Here is a 22,051-nt window from a genome sequence, read left to right as displayed (position 1 = left end):
GCAGTGATTGCAACTTAACAATAAACCAGTCTGACATTTTAGGTCTTGAAGATACATACCATATATATTTCTTTAAAAATAATCATACTTTTGTAAGCAATACTTTACAGTAGACACCTCAAAAATCTACCATAGATGTGAAACTTAAAACGAGAAAAATTTAAGTTCTAAATCTTTATACATATATATCCAGATTTCTATATATATTATATATACATACACAAGTATATATAAAATATATATAATCAGATTTGAAAAGTGAACAAAAACTGGGCGCTGTACATAAAGTTTTTTTTAAAACTCAAACAATAGAAAACTCTTTAAACATTAAACAATTTTAATAAAAGTTTCTGTACAATGCTAAGCAGTTTTATTTACACATAGAAAATGTAATAGGAGTAGTGTTTGAAATTACAGAACTCCTTAAAATTTCAATGGCAGGTAAATCTGGAAAAAATAACAGCATTCCATTCACAAATATTTTCAAGCAATAAATATGTATTTATAAATAGTGTAAATTTACATCAAGATTAGAAACAAAAATCACAAATCTGAAGTTTATTCCTTAGTCTATGTGCAATCCATTATCTTTGTGACTTGGCTGTTAATTTTTTAAACATTTTATTTAGGAACCAAAAGTGTAATAATAACCGTCATGGTTTCAAAACAAGACAGAAAAACATAAAAGCAGTAAAAAAGTTCCTTACCTAACTTTTCACATTAAAAAAAAGTTGACCAAAGAAAGACTTAAAATTGCTAACTACCTTACAAAGAAATGACCAGCTAGGCTAGTATTTTTCTCCAAGGAAAATTCTGAAGGGGGAAAAGATAGATGAAAACCAATTCATCAGCCCAGAAAGAGAGAAATATAAAAGAGGTTGTGTTCAAGTCAGTAGTCTGTATGATGTTGCCAGTTTTGTCAGATATATACAAAACATGGAAATTATTTTTTTTTCTGAAGTACAGCTGATCAGCTTTGTGAGAGTCCTGGAGCAAGGAGCAATGCTCTCCCCTGTCCAGTTGGTTGACACTCCGCACTTGGAAGGTTGCATAGACACAGTTTTCAGCCAGCAGCCTTACAGAGATAGCTACAAAAACCAGTGGTGCAGAACTGGGTTACTTCCTGAATAGCAGAAAAGGTCTCATTTAACGTCCATGGAACAACATCAAGATGAGGAGGATGGTAATGGAGGAGCCTGAAATTAAAAGTGAGGTATGTTACTTTGGTATACAAATTGTTAATATCGTTCCCTAGCTCAAGGCTACAAACAGCCTGAGTATGAAGGTAAGGGAAGTAATAATTCTCAAGGAAGTCCAACGGCCTGCTGTCCTCTGTCAAGCACAACGTCCCTTACTGTCTCCCACCTGGCCGATTTTCCTAAGAGTCTGAGACCAATACCTTATTCAGTGCACCCACATTTTTCTGTACTTCTTCACCAATTAGTTTAAAACTCCTAGAACATTATTAGGTTGACCATTTTTTGGGGAGATGGCTTAAAAATAAAAAGGCTTGTGGAAAATTAACAAATCAATTACAATTTCATTAGTGACTTGCTTTAGAACCTATCTCAACTAGACATATATATCTTTGTTTAACATATTCCAGATAATGCTCTTTTCCTTCAAGCAATTGTGAAGACCATCCAAGTGACAATATCAGGAGCTAAATTTCAAAAATTCAGTTTTTGATCACATATGCAAGTATTGGAGGAATCAACAATTCATAAACTTGTATCTGTTTCTATTCATAAAACTATTGATGTGCTAGAGTAAAATGCTTCCCTCAAGCATCTGCTATTTAAAATTAAAAACTGTGCACCATTTGTAAAGATATTTGAATTTCATAAGGTTATAAAACATACCAGGAAGTTAAGCTCCATCAAATAGTCCCATGAAGTTAATACTTCTGGCAAGGACAAGATTTTAAATAAATACATTTAAAATATATTAAAAGCACACTTACTGATTCATTTTGTGGACACACTAATAATCTAAGTACATAAACCAAACACTTGTATCAACTATGGTCAAATGACATAAAGGATATGACCGTGTTCTAAAAGCACGCAAAGATTTTTAAATGTAATTATTGTGACATTATTCCCATGAAACTGACATATGCCAATTTCACAGGAATAAATACCTGGAAGTGGAGGAAAGGACAATGATATGAATATTTCCTCATTCAATATCTAACAAGCCAAAGGAAAATTTAAATATTTTGTATTACCTCCTACTAGATGTAGAACAAACACTGCTGCTTCCCCATCCAGCTAACTACATACTCACATGTTGATTTCACTTACTAATGTAAATTGGTCATAGACTTGCATCAGGTCCTCCATTTTGTACTGTTCTAGCACCACAAAATTTTCCAGGTTTCCACTTGTTTTTCGTGCACAGTCTTGGCAATGCACTATGTAGGTCTTTCGAGAATTGCTTTCATTAGTGACAAAAAGCAGATCAAAAACCTCCACCTATTTTATACAAGAGAAAAAGCATTCAACAGAGACAACAGAATTTATTTATTGTACTACTGGAGCTGTGGACAGTGATCACTGGTTAAGAGTAGATAGTAAGATAAACATGGCTGTGTTTTAAGAATCTTCAGCAGACCAGGTTTATTTTGCACCTAACCTAAAGACATGGGTAGTAATGCATATTTAAGGGAGTGTCCTAGGGAAATGACATACTCATTACAATTAGGCAAAAGCCTAATTCAAACATTTAATAAAGGCCAACCTATTTGTTTTAAATTCAAAACATGACTATACAATCAACGTTTACTTCTCAATGAAGTACTTATCAGGGCACTGTTAATGGATATTGTCTTTCCTCAATCTATGAATGAGCTCCTCAAAGACGACTACTTTTTTTTACTCATCTTCATTAACTCCAGAGCATTATCACAGTACTTAGTGCTTAGCCAAACCTCAAAACAAACTTGTTAAGTGAATATAATCTGATTATTTTATAGATAGGGAAACTGACAGGTAAGCGACAGTGAGTATTCAGTTATAAGTATCATGTTAAGGAGTATGAGTACAATCAAAAAGTATGTTCAGGGAGTTCCCATCATGGCACAGTGGTTAACGAATCCGACTAGGAACCATGAGGTTGTGGGTTTGATCCCTGGCCTTGCTCAGTGGGTTGAGGATCCGGCATTGCCGTGAGCTGTGGTGTAGGTCACAGACACGGCTCAGATCTTGCGTTGCTGTGGCTCTGGCGTAGGCCAATGGCTATAGCTCCGATTGGACCCCTAGCCTGGGAACCTCCATATGCCACGGGAGCGGCCCAAGAAATAGCAAAAAGACAAAAAAAAAAAAAGTATGTTCATATGTGTAGCATGATTTTAGAAATAATACCTCTATCTTAGAGAGACTGATGAGCTGCTAAAGTTCAGGCAGGATAAAGAAAAACAGTTCAGGATAAAAGTCATTTTCAAATACTGGAAAGCTGATGCATTCATTTTTCTGACGTATATATATAACGCACCTAAGTAAAATCTATCTGATATCCCAATGGCATCTTTGGCAGGTTACACAACAAAAACAGCTGATGGATTCAATCATTTCAAATAAAAGTCAGAATTACAGAATTTCAAGGTTTGAAAGATATCATTTATCTCCCTAGCTCTGTATACCCTTGAACTTATTCAATGAAAAAAAAAAAATTCTCATGACTTCATGTCTTCTTTGAAGTTATGTTACTTAAAATCCTTGAGTTCACCATGTTTTCCATTATCATCAATGAGCAACAACAAGAACCTCATAATCAGAGTTAGGAAGTTTGTGAACATTCTTCAACCTGTCCCTCACGTCCGCCATTTAATGAGTTGTCTTGAAGATTTTACCTACGGAAACATTTTTGAATTCCTCTCCTTCTTTAATATTCCCACTGCCAGGGTCTGGCCTAGGCCTTAGGATAACCACTCTTAAAACCATTTCACTAGCTTTCTATAACCATCATCTCCAATCACTTTTCTCTCTGAAATACCTACCCAACTTGGGTACCTGCCCCAAAGCTTCTGATGGCTTCAATGACTGCAGAATAAATAATCAAATTCCTTAAAATCATCCAAGATGCTCTGCAAACTTCTTACCAACTAGACTAATAAGTAGAATTTGCCTAGTGTGTGTTCCAGTCTCATTGGACTATTTACCTTTTCTGAATAAGCCATTACATTTCCTATGCTCATAACAACATTCATTCTATTTCCAACTCTCATTTTTCTAGCCCACGAAAAGTCATACTCATCCTTCACGGAATGGACTCAAACGTTAACCTAGTTCACTTTGGTGAACCATTATGCCAATACTAGAAGGGAAAAATTAGGTCATATTCTCCCTTAGTGCTATCCTAACAGTTAGGATTAGGATAGAACCAACTTCACATTTACTAGTCTCATATACATTACAACTGCTTATAATTTGTCTTCCCCAAATAAGATAAAAGCTCCTTCAAAGCAGGTACCATATCTTAGTTTCTGCATTTCTTGTTGCCTTGGCCAGAGGAGAAAATTGACCAGTATATTGTGAACTGTACCAGAGAGGACAGAACAATGATCTGCCTAAAGCTATACGGAACTACATCCAGTTTACTGGCATCTGTCTACATCTGGACTGTTCCCAGGTTAAAATCTCAAGACTGGAGTTCCCGTCATGCCTCAGTGGTTAACGAATCCGACTAGGAACCATGAGGTTGCAGGTTAGATCCCTGGCCTTGCTCAGTGGGTTAAGGATCTGGCGTTGCCGTGAGCTGTGGTGTAGGTTGCAGACTCGGCTCGGATCCCGCGTTGCTGTGGCTGTGGTGTAGGCCAGAGGCTACAGCTCTGGTTCGACCCCCAGCGTGGGAACCTCCACATGCTGCGGGTGCGGTCCTAAAAAGACTAAAAAACCCGCAAAAAACAAAAACAAAAACCTCAAGACTAAACTTGATGAATTATCATCTGTTAAACAAGTCGTTCCTTGGTATCTATGGGGGATTGTTTCCAGGATCCTCCACTGATACCAAAACCCTAGGATGCTCAAGTTCCTAACATAAAACAGGCATATAATTACATATAACCTAGGCACATCCTTCTCCATAGTTCAAATATCTAAAATAATGTTAATGCTATATAAATAATTGCTGGTGCATGGCAAATTTAAGTTTTGATTCTTGGAACTTTCTAGAATATTCCCTACCCCCAATATTTTCAGTCTGTGGTTGGTCAAATCCAGATAGGATCCTGTGGGGCCAGGGACCAAGCGTTAACCTACCTGACAAATAATAACTTCAGCAGATGCTTTTACAATTAATTCATAGTGAAATAACATATCACCAGGTTACATTTTAATATAGTAGCTAAATAACAAGATTGAACACAATGTCAATTTTAAGTAAAATGCATTACATAAAAGTACATTTAAAAAAATAACTAAAGAGAAACCAAAACTGGAGAGGTAAGAGGTTTACAAAACAAGTGTGGATAAGAACATTTACTCACCTCACAAATGCTACAGTAATGTGCTGGCTCTTCTTTTGTCCTCCCATGCCATATTATCTCTTTTCCTGCAGCAATGAGAGCTTCCCTCAATGTCTGACATTGCTTCAGAGTTCTCAGAAGACAATACCTATATTGTGGGGGAAAAATGATTTGTGACCAGCAACTGAATAGCGAATTTTTTAGCATGAAATATATATCAATATAAGTAATGCCAAGAGACTATCTATGACTTTTAACCTAATTTCTTGTTTAAAGGTAAGCTGTTAATTTTGGCTCTTATTTGGGCAAGTCAATTAACCTCTTTGGGAGTCAATGTTCTTATCCTCGAAATAAGGGGTCTGAATTCCAGATCTGAACTCTATGATTCTAAGTAAGGCAGGAAAGCATATTATTTCTATCAACACTATCTAGACACTGACAAACAGCATCATCTATATGGTTGCTTTTGAAACTTTTAGTATATAAGCAAAAAAGTATTTATAGATTTAGTCACTATACAATACAAAAATGGTTCTACTGTAACACTGAAGAAGGAAAAAATACTTAATTCCTTGATTTTAACTTGAATATAATGGAATCTATTAACATAATTGAACTTATAATTTGTAGCTTTTCTTTTTTTCCTTCTTTCTTTCTTTCTTTTTTATTTTTTTGCCTTTAGGGCTACACCCATGGCATATGGAAGTTCCCAGGCTAGGGGTCGAACTGGAGCTACAGCCGCCAGCCACAGCCACACGGGATCTGAGCTGCATCTGTGACCTACACCACAACTCAGGGCAACACCGGATCCCCAACCCACCAAGTGGGGCCAGGGATCAAACCCACATCTTCATGGATACTAGTCAGACTCGTTTCTGCTATGCCACAGTGGGAACTCCAAATCTATTCCTTTTCTAAACTCATACTTATGACACTAATGATAAGAGTGAATTCTCATAATTTTGTGATTTTTCTATAGCTTGCTGTCATTATTTGGAATTGTTTGCTAAGTTCTCTTACTCTCCTGTGAATCTTAGTGGCTCAGGTTCTTCATCTGAATAGAGAAGTTGGACTAGATGATCTGTATGGCACTTTTCAGCTCTAAAATTTGGAGACAATGAAAATACCCTAAAGAAAAGGAAATGGGTTTAGCAACTGAGTGTTGTTTGAAAGTAAAGATCTTGTTTGTTTTATTCATACTGTCTACTCATTCCCAAGGACAGTGCCAGGCATACAGCAGACACTCAATAAACATTTGATTATGGAACTACTAACATGACAAGTAATAGTATACCTAATTTCTCTTAACTTGTATTTCCTTGCTATTTTATAAGCTACTAGGTTAAAAGTATTGTTACTTATCAGAATTCATATAAATTAAAAAGCCAGAGATATATGTAAAACTTGATGACATTTAACAAACATAAAACAATATCAACTTTACAGTTGTAAGGCAAATTCCTTAAGTATCATATTCAAAGGATTTCTCTCTCAGCTTGGTTCCAGTAATTTTTGTGTGTTTAACTTATTTACAAACAAAATAATGCTTTAGACTATGGTTGAGAGTTAAAGCTATGACAGCTATATGTCTGTGTGGGGATGGGGTGGGGAGGTGTGCTGGGGAGGTAGCAAGGAAAATTCTTTCTTTCTATCTGTCTATCTATCTATCTTTAACCCGCTGTGCCGGGCTGGGGATTGAACCTGTGTCTTAATGCTGCAGAGATGTCACAGATCCTGTTGCACCGCAGCAGGAACTCCAGTAAAATTTTAGATTATAGCAAAAAGAGAGACCAGCTCTTGAACAATACCTGTTCCTCCCTCTTCCCCTCCCTGTGTCCCACACAATTCATTTCTGAAGGCACTGATCTTACAGAACAAGTCTTCCAAGCAGGGTTTCAAAATAAGGTCATTTCCAGAGGAAAAAATAATGCCTAAAACTCTACAGATAACTTTGGAAGATTTGTAGATTCCACTATGCTCCCATGTGGGAAAACAGAATAAAATAATTCAATAAAAATAAGTCATTAAAAATAAGAACTAGACCAGAAACATGTTATTAAGAATTGCATACAGATTATGTCATTTAGGCCTCTCAGTGGCCCTGTGTAGGAGATACTATGGTTTCCACCTCACAAATAGGAAACCTAGGGCTCAGAGAGGCTGATAAAGCTATTTTAAAGCTATAGTTGGGCTAGGGGTTTGTAAAAGCAGAAAATTTTGTTTCCCCTGCCTCACACTGTACCATCTTCTTTCTGGTCTCTTTTCACATCTTCTCATCCACTTTTACTTTCCCTCTCTCTTTTTTTGGCTGTGACCACAGCATGCAGAAGTGCCAGGGCCGGGGACTGAACCCACGCCATAGCAGTGATGACAGTGGATCCTTAACCCACTGAGCCACCAGGGAACTCCACTTCTCTTTTGAAGATGAGACTTTGAGGGCTCAGTCAACATCCACCCCACCCCAGCTCTAAACACAGAGCCTCAGTTCTGTCTTTACTCAATGGATGAACTTTCATCTCCAAATGCTACTAACTACTTCGGCAGTTAGAAAATACGGCTACTCTGGTAGTTTCATCTGGAAAAAGGCAATATAGAATTTCCTGCAAAGAAAAAAGGGTCAGGACTAGGGCTGCTAAGAATAAATACTAAGCCATCAGTATTTTGCTTCTAAAATCACAGCTCCATTATTTTGTGATACTGGAATCTAAGAAAAAAGCTCTATTAATCTGATCTGACAATGAATAACCACATTGTGTATTCCTCTTTGCCCTTATGTTTTTTCCTTAACAGTAAAATTTTTTGTTCCTTTCCATTTTCAAAAAATGGTAATTGGAACAGAAGGAGAATTGAGAGACAGAGGCTCTTCTGGAGTCTACAGCAATGAGCAGGTCCAATCAGAAAGAATCTGATTTAACTGAAGGGTAGGGACAATACAGATATAATAGTCAAGACTTGGGAGTTCCCATCGGGGCGTAGCAGAAATGAATCCGACTAGGAACCAGGAGGTTGCTTGCGGGTTCTATCCCTGGCCTCACTCAGTGGGTTAAGGATCTGGTGTTGCTGTGAGCTGTGGTGTAGGTTACAGATGTGGCTTGGATCCTGCATTGCTATGGCTGTGGTGTAGGCTCTGATTCAACCCCTAGCCTGGGAACCTCCATCTGCCATGGGTGCAGCCCTAAAAATCAAAAAAAAAAGAAAAAAGTTAAGACGTCACTTGGCAGTAATCTGTTCTGCTTTGATTAATCCTAGACTGTTTTATATGAAGACAATGTTTAAGTGTATTGAAGAGCTAAAAAGTAAAAGTTAAACAAAATCAGGATTGTAATTTTCTCTTCATTTAAGTTTTGGTAAATTTTAATAAATTTACTTTATAGCAATTAAGAATTCTATGTATTAAAAACAAAATAATAAATCACTAGCAAAAAGTATAAAAATGTAAAAGGTGTTGTTTTAAATAAATGTGTTTTAGGAACAGGGTCATAAATGATTTCAGGAGCTAGAGAATCTGGAAATCAAACTTCCCTTTGACTTTTCAGGATCAGTCAGGATCAGCCTGGTGTCAGGACCTGTTTTTAGTTGTTTGGATGAAAGACTACACAAAAAGGCAGGGGGATATTAAAGGCAGCTCTGGCTTGGAAGAAAATCATAAGAAAGAGGCTGACTGAGGGCTAGCTGAGTGTATTTGAGGTTATATGGAAGAATATGATCTATCCAAAAAACCCATCCAGCAAAGATGAAACCTAAAGAGGGATGGAATTTTAGAAAACAGCTTGACACAGGAGACAGAAATGAAAATACACTTGAAATGTTAGAATAAAAAACCTGAAAACAGTAATATGAGGGAGAATGACCATACATAATATACTCATAAATCCATACATTAGGCAAAAGATTAATGGATACATAGTATGCCACAAATGCTAAAAGGAGGGAGAACCCTACGTCAGGTGAGAGAAGGTGGAACTCATGGAAGTTTTCATAAAGAAGCTGTCCACTTAGATGTGACCAGAAGGAGAAGTGGCAGGAAGGTCCCTTCTAGGCAGAAGGAATTCCATAATAAAGGTAGTGTGGGGATTATCTAGGGAATAAATTGTTCTTAAGATTTTAATCCTGGGATGAGATTTCTGGGGCAGGAGAATAAAGGAATGAAGCCACAGTGATACAATATTATGCTGAAGTTAAGACAACACTGGGAATTACTCTGACATTTTGAGGGTAACTGAAGTTTCCAAAGTTCCCAAATACTGATGTGGTATCAAGATGAAGCATGGGTTAACTTGGTATGGCATTTTTAAAATCTTTATGGTAACAATGCTCAACCACTAAGAAGTAGTTGTTGTACAAGTTAAAAAAAGCACTCCAAGAACAGCCCTGCCCTGCCCAATCTCTCTTACTGAAAGAGCCATGTAAGCAAAGTGAGCCAGCATGTGAACCCTTGAAACTTGCCACCTGTCACTCCAGAAGTGCACTGCCCTAGGACAACAATGAGTGTCTGAATGTCAGTAAGACATATAACAGTTTCATTTAAATCAACCACATGGCTGAAAATCAAGGTCTCAGTCAACAATAAAGTGAGTATCTTAAGAAGTTTAAACTCTCAAAAAAAAAAAAAAAGCATGAAAGTAAATCTATGTTAACCAAGAGAATGTAGTTTTAGAATTTTTAGATTTTGTTTGCTCAATGTTATCACAAAGCTTTGTATATTTAACCCAATGGTGTATGAGAACAATCTATGCTACCTATGGACGGACTGGTCTTCGTGGCTATACTCTCTAAATAAATTATTAGGCCAACAGGCTAAGACTAAAGAGTTGTAGAACATCTCATATATCCATTTAAACATGGGAATCAAAGGGAAAATGAATTTAATATTTAACAGTTTGCTCTAATTTATATCTAAAACCTTGGTGCTTGTGATGATAATAATAATCTATAATATGTGTGAAAGAAAAGGGAAAACAAAAATATTCTCAGTTCTAAAAGAGACTGAATCTAGACTAGAGTGTCCCTAATTTGCCTGGATCATAAGATTTATCTAGGCCACTGTGAAAGATTCCCAGGGCTTGTCATATAGAGCTTTGAATTTAACTTTTAGGAACAGAGTCTAGAAATCTATTTTAATAAGCGTCTCAGGTGATTCTTAGGATCAGGCAAGTAAGAACTAGTGCACACCTCTTTTATAAGTGGTGAAATTAGAAACAATGTCAAAAATTTCTAATCATAGTTTTCGGCAAATCATCCTGTTTTTATGAGTAGAGCCTGAAGAAATCAGAGAGGAAGTTACAAGGTAGCAGCTAGACTGCCCGGGTTCATAACCTAGCTCCACACAAGCGTTCTTATCCTTTGTGCCTGAGTTTCCTCAAATGAACCAAGGAAACATCTAATTTATAGTACTATTATGAAAAGCATATATGTTATATAAAATGTTTATTATCAGTACCTGGAAGTCAGTGATCAATATCTGAACCTGACATGTCAAATTCTTAAATTGTGTTAAAATAATTATTTACTAAATTGGAAGTAATTTTGTTAATTTGAAAAAACTGTGCAATGAATGCCAACCGAAAGCGTAATAATTACACCTAAAAGAACATAAAACAGATTATTTGAAGCATGTTTAGTCCAGATTCTATTTGGTCAGGATTTCTCAACCTTGGGGCTGTTGTTATCTTGGGCTGGATAATTCTTTGCTGTGAGGGGCTGTCCTGTGCATTGCAGGATGTTCAGCAGTGTCCTTAACTTCTATCCACAAAATATTCGTAGCACCCCTCCCACTCAAGTTGTTGCTTTGTGTCCCCTGAGGAAGAGGGTGGGGGGAGGCAAAACTGTCTGCAGGTGAGAGCCAGTGGACTAGGTCTATGAACACTAACTTACTTAAAAAACAGGTGATTGAGGCTTCTATAATGAATATTAATTATAACAACAGCTACCATTTACAGTGCTTACCCTATGCTAAGACCCACATAAAAGCTATGTAAGAAACAATTCTGATCCTCATTTTTCACAAAAGGAAATAAAGACTAACAGGTTTAATAATTTGACCACGGGCCCCCACACAATAAATGGAGAAGCCAAGATGTGCAGGCAGACTGGACTCCCAACAAATATACAGTGCTGCCCTGCCTGCAATGTTTCACTGGAATATTACATAGCACAGACTCTAAGACTGACTGAGGACAATTAAAAAGGAAAGGCAAATAACAAACACATAATGATCACACATACACAAAAGGCACAGGGAAAGCATATAAAGCATTAATATTGTACATATAAAAGATGATTGGATTCGGAAGATGTGGTATATATACACAATGGAATACGACTCAGCCATAAAAAAGAACAACATAATGCCATTTGCAGCAACATGGATGGAACTAGAGAATCTCATACTGAGTGAAATGAGCCAGAAAGACAAAGACAAATACCATATGATATCACTTATAAGTGGAATCTAATATCCAGCACAAATGAACATCTCCTCAGAAAAGAAAATCATGGACTTGGAGAAGAGACTTGTGGCTGCCTGATGGGAGGGGGAGGGAGTGGGAGGGATCGGGAGCTTGGGCTTATCAGACACAACCTAGAATAGATTTACAAGGAGATCCTGCTGAATAGCATTGAGAACTATGTCTAGATACTCATGTTGCAACAGAACAAAGGGTGGGGAAAAAATGTAATTGTAATGTATACATGTAAGGATAACGTGATCCCCTTGCTGTACAGTGGGAAAAGAAAAAAAAAAAGGAAAAAATAAAAACTAAAATATAAAAACAGTGCTTTGTAAGATGTTCAAAAGAAGACAAAATGATACAATAAGAAACTAAATTTGTTTTCAATAGACTTGATAGCATTGAAATTTTAGAAAATTTATTTTCAACTACTGACTTCCACATTATCAGTATTTTTATAATGTGTTTCACATCTGGCAGATTATGGGGAGGTAGACAAGAGAATGTTTATTCTGAAAATTAATCTTCTACTACTACTATCTGATATGCTCCTCTCAAATCTAAGACCTTCTAATATTAAATTTGTCAAGGGAAAATGGGCTCATTGGCATTCTGTTTTCGACATTTTAAAATGTACTGAACTAAGAGTTCTTACTGTGGTTCAGTGGTAATGAAACCGACTAGTATCCATGAGGATGTGGGTTCAATCTCCAGCCTCGCTCAGTAGATTAAGTATCTAGCATTGCTGTGGCTGTGGCAGAGGCTGGCAACTGCAGCTCTGATTCAACCCCTAGGCTGGGACTTCTATATGCCATGGGGACGGACCTAAAAAGCAAGAAGTACTAAACTAACTTCTTATTATAGCGATTTATGTGGAACAAAGTAACTGGATAAACCAGTTTCCAACGTATGTGAAACACTATCATTACATTAACTTGCTAATAGTCCAACATGATGACAACGATGTACACCATATTTGTTGGAGTGGACGTTATCTACCATTGAGATCAAACCATTCAACTGCATCTAAAAGAATCTATTTATTTTGAAAGTCTGATATCTACAGGGAAATCTAATCAGCTCATTTGCTGCACAATCATTTGATTCCTTTCAAGGATCCTGTTAAAAGAAATATTTCACTGCTAAAATATAACAAATATATGTCTTATGAAAGTGAAGTAAAAAGGACCTTTAGCACTATACAGGGAGAAAATGCAGGCCAAAGCTATGTATCTCAAATATCTGAAAATGGGAATCACTTTGTAAAGAATGAGGGTTTCTCTTAGCTCTCAATCAACTAGTTTAAAATTAAAATCGAAGGGTAAAAACTGTATACTATGACAGAGATGGATAAAAAACAGCAATAATCTCCTCATTCTCAACTTTAAGTTTTAAACTGACTATTTAAAACTTCATTCATGAAAATATCTATGACAAAGTTTATACAGGATTGGAATAGGGGCTGACCAAAGGTAAACATCATTAACAGTCACTCTAAAAAAATGTACAACCCAGATAAAATTATGAGAAAACAAATCCCAAATATGGAACTCTATACAACACAAAGGTCAGCCCTCTTCAAAATAAAAATCATGAAAAAAGACTCTTGGAGACTAAAAGAGACAAGGATATTTTGGGTAGTAATTGGGGAAACTGAAATGTAGACTATTACATTAGCTGACTGCTACTGAATTTCACATTTCTTATGTATGGTAAACGGTACTGTGGTTACTTACTCTTAAGAGATATAGGTTGAAGCATCTGCGGTGAAATGTCATAATGTCTGCAAATTACTTTTTCATATGGCTCAGTCAAAAAAGTATGTGCACATACATGTGTATATAGAGACTACTCAGTAAATGTGACAGAAGCTTATCTGATGACTCCAGATGAATTTATACACATATTCATCGTACTATTTTTTAACTTTTTTTGTAGAGTAAAAGATTTTCAAAATAAAAAGTTGGAGAAAAAATATGAAGAGGTTAGGGGAGATGCACTAATGTGTTATAGGCAAATCTAATATATCTCGAAGGATAATAAGATATATTACCATGGAAAAAACATTCATAGTTCAGTGAATTAAAATGCACAGATCAACAGGTTTATAGTTATTATCTTCCTTAATTCATTTCTGTGTGTGGGCACTGCTCTACTTCAGAAATAGCTAACGGTTCAAAAAACTCAACAGCTAACATCTTACTTAGCAGGGATTACCTATCAGCCAGCTGAGAGATATAAATGTGTATCCCAGACTCCTTTTCTAAACAACACCACATATCCATCTGGTTACGTTAGAGAGATTCCCACTTAAACATCATAAAAGTAATTCGAGCTCTACATGTCTTAAAGCCATCCAAGCTAGTAATCAGCATCCCTCATACCTAACCCATTTCCTCTTTTCTTCCCAGTTTCATCAACAACCACAAATATCCCACTGCATGGCCCAAGCCAAAGCCACAGCAATATAATAAATTCCCCTCTCACCTTTACTACCCAATCAATCAAGGAGTCTATTTTACTTTTGTTCCTTCTATCCTCTTGTCTGAAATACCTTTTAATATGCCTCTAAATCTTTCGCCCTCCATTTAGGACTTCATCTTGCTGCCAAGAGATCTAACATACAAATTTGATCATTACTAAAATGATTAAAAATTCTAAAGACTTCTCATTAGCAGCTGCTGCCAATATGAAGTTCTACTTGAAATTTTTAGCAACAAGTTTAAATCTATACTTTTCAGCCAATACTAATGAACAAGTAGGACTTAAGCCCATGAGACATCTGAAAGTTTAGTCTAAAGAAGGAGAAACTAAATTTGTGTGCAATGACATGGCGTATGCAGAAAAGTTTATGTTCATTTAAACAGTGAAAGGAAACCAAAAGAGAAGTTATGATTGAGCTTCTACTAAAATGTTTCTAAGGAGTCAGGCTGTGAACTTTTCAAGTCAAGTTCACTGCAGTATGAAATGAAAGAATTAAGATATGAATATTCTTTTAACTCATGACAATGTAGGAAGTATCTGGAAGGATATGAAGGAGTACAAAGATGAGTGTATTTTACTATATAAAACAGATAATTAATAAGAACCTACTGTATAGTATGGGGAAATCTATTCAGTAGTTTGTATTAACCTATATGGGGAAAAAAGAATGGATACATGGATATGCATAATTTATTTACTTTGCTGTACACCTGAAAATAACACAACTTAACTGTTAAGTCAACTATACGTGAATGAAATAAAAAAAATTAGTATTTTAGTAAAATAGCTAGGATATGGAAATTGAAACAGAGTTACTAAATTATACAGATAAAGGACTTTACGGACTTGTGGGGCTCTAAAAGACCCATTTGAACTTAAAGGTGCAACGAAAAAAAAAAAAAAAAAGAGTGGTATTGACTTTTTAAAATAACCACAGGTAATTCATTCTTAAAATGATAACAAGGGATTACAACAGGAGAGAATACCATGTCCCACTATTAATCACTTAGTGAAAACACAGATTCATAATCTCTTTATTATAATCCCACAAATTTTTCATAAATTTTGCATAAACTCATTGGGTATTAACCTGAGACTTCTTATAGTTTTCACTTAGCTCATCAGAATGATTATTTGTATGCTTTACTGCAAAAATATTAATGTGTTTGATTCCAGGTTACTGCCACTAAACCCTGCTGGGAGGGTAAAATATATAATTGCACTGTATTACCTTCCTAAGTCCAAAGAATTCTGAATACCAAAACACATTTGGCCTAAGGGGCTTAGGATAAGGGACTATGGAGCTATGGTACTACTCCTTTAAATCTTTCCTAAATATTCTCCTCTCTCGAATGTGCCTTTTTCTATACTCCCCCATTTTTTTTTTTTTTAAACAATATCTATCATTAAGGCAAAGATCATGTATTTTAATGTTTTGACTATTTCCCCATTTACTTTAAGCAGCTTGAAAAGTGATCATATCCTTTTGTCACGAGTACCTGAATACCAACTCAGTTCATAATATATATTAAACAAATATGAAAAGATTTATATTTATATATACTATATATTTATATTTATAATATATTATATATTTATAATAGATATTATATTTATATATAATATATATTTATAATATATATAAATATAAAGAACTGGATAGAGCTAAGTGAATGAGTGGATGAGAAGGCACAAGGGAAATTTTGCTTACATTCTTTATGGTTGGGCAGACTTACCACTTAACCATGAAAACCTAAAAATCACACATTGTAGATTCACAGTATTTAACAACTAAAAGCAATTATTCAGAGAGAAAGTAAAGGAAGAAGACCATCTTTGAAAATTTTCTCTACTGACTTCTTCCATCTAATTGATATTTTTCTTTTAGAATACCCTACAATTCATAGGCTTAATGTATACTGAAGTAATGCTTTACTGAAAGATAATTCAGAGGAGAAAAAGGGAGGAGGTATAAAAATTATAGTTCATATTAAAGATGTTTTAAAATATTAAAGTCATAAAAGTAAATAGAAAATTCAAGCACACAGCTAAAAGAAATTGGAACAATGGCCAACAAGGTAAGTGGGGTGTCAGATGTGAGGACAAATGGGTATTTTAAAGAAAGTTTACATTTGTGCCTTTATAAGTTTAGAATAGTTGGTTATTGCTGGTGACCTCAGCAAGAGAAGGAGCATATTGAAGGTGGAAAGTCAAACTGCTATGGATGGTGAACAGGAGATGAGGAAAATGACTCAAAGCAGAGGGAAGGAGCAGCAAGAGAGAACCATTTAAGAATGGGTATAGCTAACAAGCTAGAACAAACTCATACCACTTTTTTTGTTGGCAGGATACTAGATTTGAGAACCAAAACAATGATGTGGACACAACAGTTATACAGCAAAACTAATAAGCTTGTGGAAAAAGACTCCCTTATTTCTATAACAATACATTATCCATGCCCTCTTCTAACCTTTATCTAGCTCAACCTATTTGCTTTCCCCACATTCTGTCTCCCCTCCTCTTCCTCTCAAGGCAATCATGAACCGCTAGTCAGAAGAATGCCTAGTCAGTCAGCTCTGGAATCCTGCACTTCCTACGGTTTCTGCTAAACAGCTCTATCTATGCAACTATTTTACTGGCTCCTCAAACCTGCCACTGTTCCAAAATGAAGTGCTGTGCCACAGATACATCTGAGTGACCTTTACATAAGACAGATAATGGGCTTAAATCCTGGCTCTAATGAAATAAGTGACCTTGGGATGCTGAGAGACATAACTGAAATACAGTCTGGGAAGCACTGTGCTCAGTGCTTGGCGAAGGACCAAGCTCAGTTATTATTACTACATCATCTAGAACCCAGACTTGAAAAGCCAAAGTATCTTTGATTCACTTCTTTGTCTTATCATCCAGAAGCTAATTCTATTTATTTAACTGCTAAAAATATCTTTATGGATCTCACATTAGATCAGATCATATTAGTTAAAAGCCCACCAAAAGCTCTCCCACACAACAAACTTGTTTGGCACACAATACATGATTTGCCACTAAGAACTTTTACGACTGTATCTTATTCTACTACTCATCGTACACTAGAATGTACCACCAGCTGTTGTCAACATATATACAACAGACCTGTATCAATATACATTTCAGCTCATGCAAATACACAGTAGTAAAGGAGGTCAGGAGGGAGGGCAGAGGAGGTAGGCATTAGTGAAAATGAGAGCGGGAGGAAAAGAAGATGAGCTGGAGCAATTATGCATTTATGGTTCCTCTAGGCAGTCAGATTTCCTCTGAGCGTCTCACAATGTAAGGAGCTTATCACACCCCAGCATGATCTTAGTAGTTAGTAGAAGGCCTCTCCACATAAGCCAAATATTTTGCCTGGTGTTCTACTGAAGAAAAGGGATTTATTCCCTCATTGAAGGAGACATGGTATGTATGTATACTATTATTTTATGGATGGACTGAGGAATCTTTCTGATGGTGCAAGAGTTTGGTCTTAAGTTGACTCTGGGTGCTACACCTCTCTCCTTTCCCTGCCTCCACACCTTCACCCTTTACATAAAACGTCTGCCTCCCCAAATACACAGACATCTCTGACTCCAAGGGGCTGGAAAGAATCCAGTGGATCTGTCCTTACACGTCTTCCAATCTATTTATTTACATGCACTAAGTCTTACTTCAAGTCAGGACCTATACCATATACCTATACACACCCTTTCAGCGCCTAACCCAGAGCCTTGTATATAGTCAGCAAGTATTCATTAGATGAAAGAAAGTATAAATAAAAGGAAGGGATCAATGTTGGCTGGTAAAAGGTACATTCTGAGTAATAGCTGAATGACTACATTTTAAAAAGGAAGTTTATAGACCAAGGCCTAGGGGTTGGGACTTGTGGTTAACATTTTCAATTGGCTCGATGACGAAGAGAGATTGCTAATCACATCTCATGACAACTCCAGCTGGGAGGAGAATTCTTAATATAATTGAAGAATACAAACAAGATTCAAATGATCGAACATTTTGTAGTACAGAGTAAAAATGGAGTAAGATAAGTATTTAACTCCACTTACTTAGGTTAAAAAAATGTGAGGAAAGTATGAGGAACAACAGGGTCGTCAGTAATTTTAAGTAGAAAAATATTCAATTTCACCACACGACAATCTTAAAACAAAGAGAATGAAAGTGTCGTGTCGATGTTCAACATTTCAAATATTAAGAGGGACAATGATAAATTGGAAGGAGTCTAGCAGAATGATAAGGATGAAAAGATGACAGAGGTCAGATGTTTAAATTAACGAAGACCAAGTAGGAAGAAGAGAATATGATAATGATCTTTTCCTTGATTCCTTTTTTCCTCTTATCCCAACATCCAATCTGTCAGCAAGTCCTGTGAGCTTTTGTTTTGCCTTAGCCCCTAGTTTAATCCCCCTCTCTACTCCCTTGGTCTGTCCAGGTTGGTCTATCCTGTTGCAACTGCCTCCTAACTGTGCCCCTTGGCATCAGTTCCCCTACAAAGCAACCAGATTCATTTTCTTAAAGTTTAAATTAGAACCCATCCTTCTCTCCTGCTTAGAATCCTCTAATGGTAACCCATAATACCCCAAATTAAATATATAAACTTACCATGTCTTAAAAGTTCAGGTAAGATCTAGTTTCTGCTCAGTTCATTGAGTTCACTGTTACCCCTCTTTCTCTCATTCTGCTATAGTCACATTGGCCCTTTTGCCCTATAAACATGTCAAAGCTGTCTCCAATTCAGTCTTCACTTGTTCCCTGGGCCTGAAGTGCTGTATCCCTAGATCTTTGCATGGCTGACTCCTTCTCATTGTTCAGGTCTGAATACAAAACTCATCTTCTCAGACACCTTCCATGACCACTTTAGAAAAAGCAGTAGTCTCACCCCCCCCCTTAATATTATCTATTTTTATCTTTTTTATATTACTTATCAGTAATTTATTCAACTGTCCGGAGGTCTGTCTTGCTTCACTAGAATTTAAGTCCTCTGAGGGCTGGAATTTTAATTTACATGCCACTATGTCTACCATTAGTGCCTCAGGGTTGGTTCTCAAACATTTGTTGAATGGGAATCCACCTAAATCCCAAATATATTTAGGGACTTGGGACCCAATGACAGGTAGATTTTATGCCAATTTGTAAAGAACTTCTAAGAATTATAGTGAGGTAATGAGACTATTCAAGAAGTTGCTGGATGGCCACAAATTACAGATGTTATATATAGAAGGGATTACTGCATTAAACAGGAATCCTGACTAAATAATCTTTAAAATCCTTTCCAATTATAAAACCCTAATCTATCCAAAATGTGATGAGTCACTTTCAGTCTCTACAGCTGTTACATATAAATGGTTTCTGTACTATAACATTCCCTTATCATCAGGTGATCTAAAATAGCCTCTAGTTTATGCCTATTTCCAACTTACTAAACATCTTCAGTGACTTTACATAATTTTTTCCCCAAAAGTAACCCTGAACTTACTATTCAGAGAAAAATGCCAATATGAGACAATAAAGAGATAGGCAACCTCACTATCAACTACATTTACAGAGTATGGTGCCTAAGATCCAACTTCTGAAAGGATTTATACATTACTTGCTATGATTTGTTTTTTGTTATTACCTTTTGTCTCCCCCTACCACTTATGCCCAGGACTAGATAAAATAGTTCCACTGATAAAGGAATAAGATAATCCACAGGCATGCTACCTTGGCCACAAAATTTTTGTTTGAATAAAATTTTAGATTGTGGTTTGAAATCACTTTAATAAGCCAGGATTCCTTCGAAAGACAGTATTTTGAAAACAACACATACTGGCCAAATTAATATGGCTGCAGGAGAAATACTCAAAGTAAGTACTCAAAGAAGAAGACAAACTTATTTTATCAGTGAGTATAAAGTAGTGTGTTCCAAAATGAGTTTTTGAGATCAGTTCTTCAAAGATACTGGTCAAATAAGTTTGGGAAATATAATACAATACATTATGACCCTTCTCCCCTACTCACAGAACATCCCGACTCTTTTAGCCTCTAAAACATTTACAAAGAAATAAAAACTAAAGGACTTGAACTTTACATAATCCATCATTTCCCATATTTCTTTGACCAGAATTCTCCCACCTTTTGGGTTTAGAAGAGTAGTAGTGGTAGAAAATACAGTTTAGGGAAACACTGCTATACAGCACTACTTGGAAATATTCTAAATAGATCTGCAGAATAGCGAGGCTAGAGACTGTGACAATACACAATAAATGAGAAGTTTACTGGGATATATGTGTGCAAATTAACTTGTATTAGGTGTTTAAAGTAGATAGAGAAGAGGGACAATTAAAAGATGGATGATTTAATTTAAATTTTAAAAATGAACACTGAAGTCAAACTCCTACATTAAATGCTAATTTCTATGTACCAGCAACTACTCTTTGATGCCATTCCCTCTCCCTGATACTAAGGGGAGTCTTTCAATATTAAAATTAAAGTTCTCCCAGGAATCAAGTGGTTTAGAGGGTAGTGAGGAAGCACAGGTATGTGAATCTACTGGTGTAGAATCACTTGTGCCTTCGCTCCTCTTGGTACCATAGTGTACTGACTATGTGGAAGGGAAAAGTACTTTTAACATGTGAACTCTTACTACGTTTTGTTAGACATCTGGACCATTTTGATTTGATGTCAACATAATTCTATAGGGGGAAAAGTACTGAAGAGTTAACATTCCCCAAAAAGAGAGGGACTACAGCAGTTTTAGAAAGCACTTACTTAATCATTTCAAAAAGCTTTGGATCTGAGACCTTGATATTTCGTGCCATATTCCAGGAAAGATGAACCATGGGTACTATTGACTTCACACTTTGCAATTTGTTCCATTCGTACCGTTCCACTGCCAATTTATACTGGCAGGCTAGGAAAAAAAAAACAGTTATAAAGCAACCCAGAGTACCAAAGATAGGAAGATAACCATTATCACCTTCTCAGGTGCTATCATCAATACCAATTCTGAAAAAATACCAAAACATCACAATTTTCTTTTTTTACAATAGTAGTAACAATAGGAGTGATCACAAAGAGTGCTTACTATAGCTATGTGCCAAGCGTTGTGCTGAGGTATTTTGACAGATTACACCACTGAATCTTCACTACCATCTTGTTAATTTCATCAATTCCATTATACAGATGAAGAAATCGAGGCCCAGAGAGGTTAGATAACTTGCCCAAAGTTGCAAAAGCCAGGTTTCCTGGTCCTAATCCAGGTCTTTCTGGCTCCAAAGGCCATATTCTGAATCTTTCTACTGCTTCAAGGCAGGCATAATTCAAACAGATTTTGACATACCAGATAAAAGAAAAATTCCAAAGAATGAATAACTGCTCTACTTTGCTTTCTCCCATAAAGGGTTTCCTTTGTAAAACAAAACCAAGCACTCTAAAAATTATAAAAGTATCCTTTTTTTGTATATAAAGACATAAATTTGTTATTTGCTGAGATCTATGGTTTTGGATTTCTATTTGTTAACTTGAACTATCTTTTACTACAAATTAAAACTGTACTCAAGGAGACACTCTTCTTCCAATTTTTAGTAAGTTATATTCTTAGAAAAAAAATTAACCCATTAGATACTATCCTTTATAAATGAAA

The 22,051-nt window shown here is 36.0% G+C and overlaps 1 protein-coding gene across 9 annotated transcripts in view; it reads right to left on the bottom strand.

Moving 5' to 3' along the window:
• Window positions 1-319: 319 nt before the first annotated feature.
• Window positions 320-22,051, bottom strand: part of KDM6A (lysine demethylase 6A) — a 199,810-nt gene continuing 178,078 nt past the window's right edge. For 8 of the 9 annotated variants that reach the window (XM_085007699.1, XM_085007700.1, XM_085007702.1 and 5 more), the window contains 4 exons: window positions 21,178-21,319; window positions 5,489-5,615; window positions 2,307-2,477; window positions 320-1,196 (listed from right to left, as the gene is read on the bottom strand). In XM_085007699.1, the coding sequence (XP_084863825.1) occupies window positions 1,167-1,196; window positions 2,307-2,477; window positions 5,489-5,615; window positions 21,178-21,319 (470 nt within the window). In that variant the 3' untranslated portion in view covers window positions 320-1,166. Of the gene's footprint in view, window positions 1,197-2,306; window positions 3,273-4,856; window positions 5,616-21,177; window positions 21,320-22,051 lie in introns of all 9 variants that reach the window. The other variant, XR_014835286.1, reaches the window with a different exon arrangement.

Source organism: Sus scrofa, chromosome X, assembly GCF_054392235.1.
Source record: "Sus scrofa isolate SSC_HxYL_T2T_F1_AM1 chromosome X, Sscrofa_HxYL_maternal_Yorkshire_Landrace_v2.0, whole genome shotgun sequence".
NCBI classification, from domain to species: Eukaryota; Metazoa; Chordata; class Mammalia; order Artiodactyla; family Suidae; genus Sus; species Sus scrofa.
The sequence above is the reverse complement of the archived record's forward strand: the minus strand, read 5'-3'. Positions and strand labels throughout refer to the sequence as shown.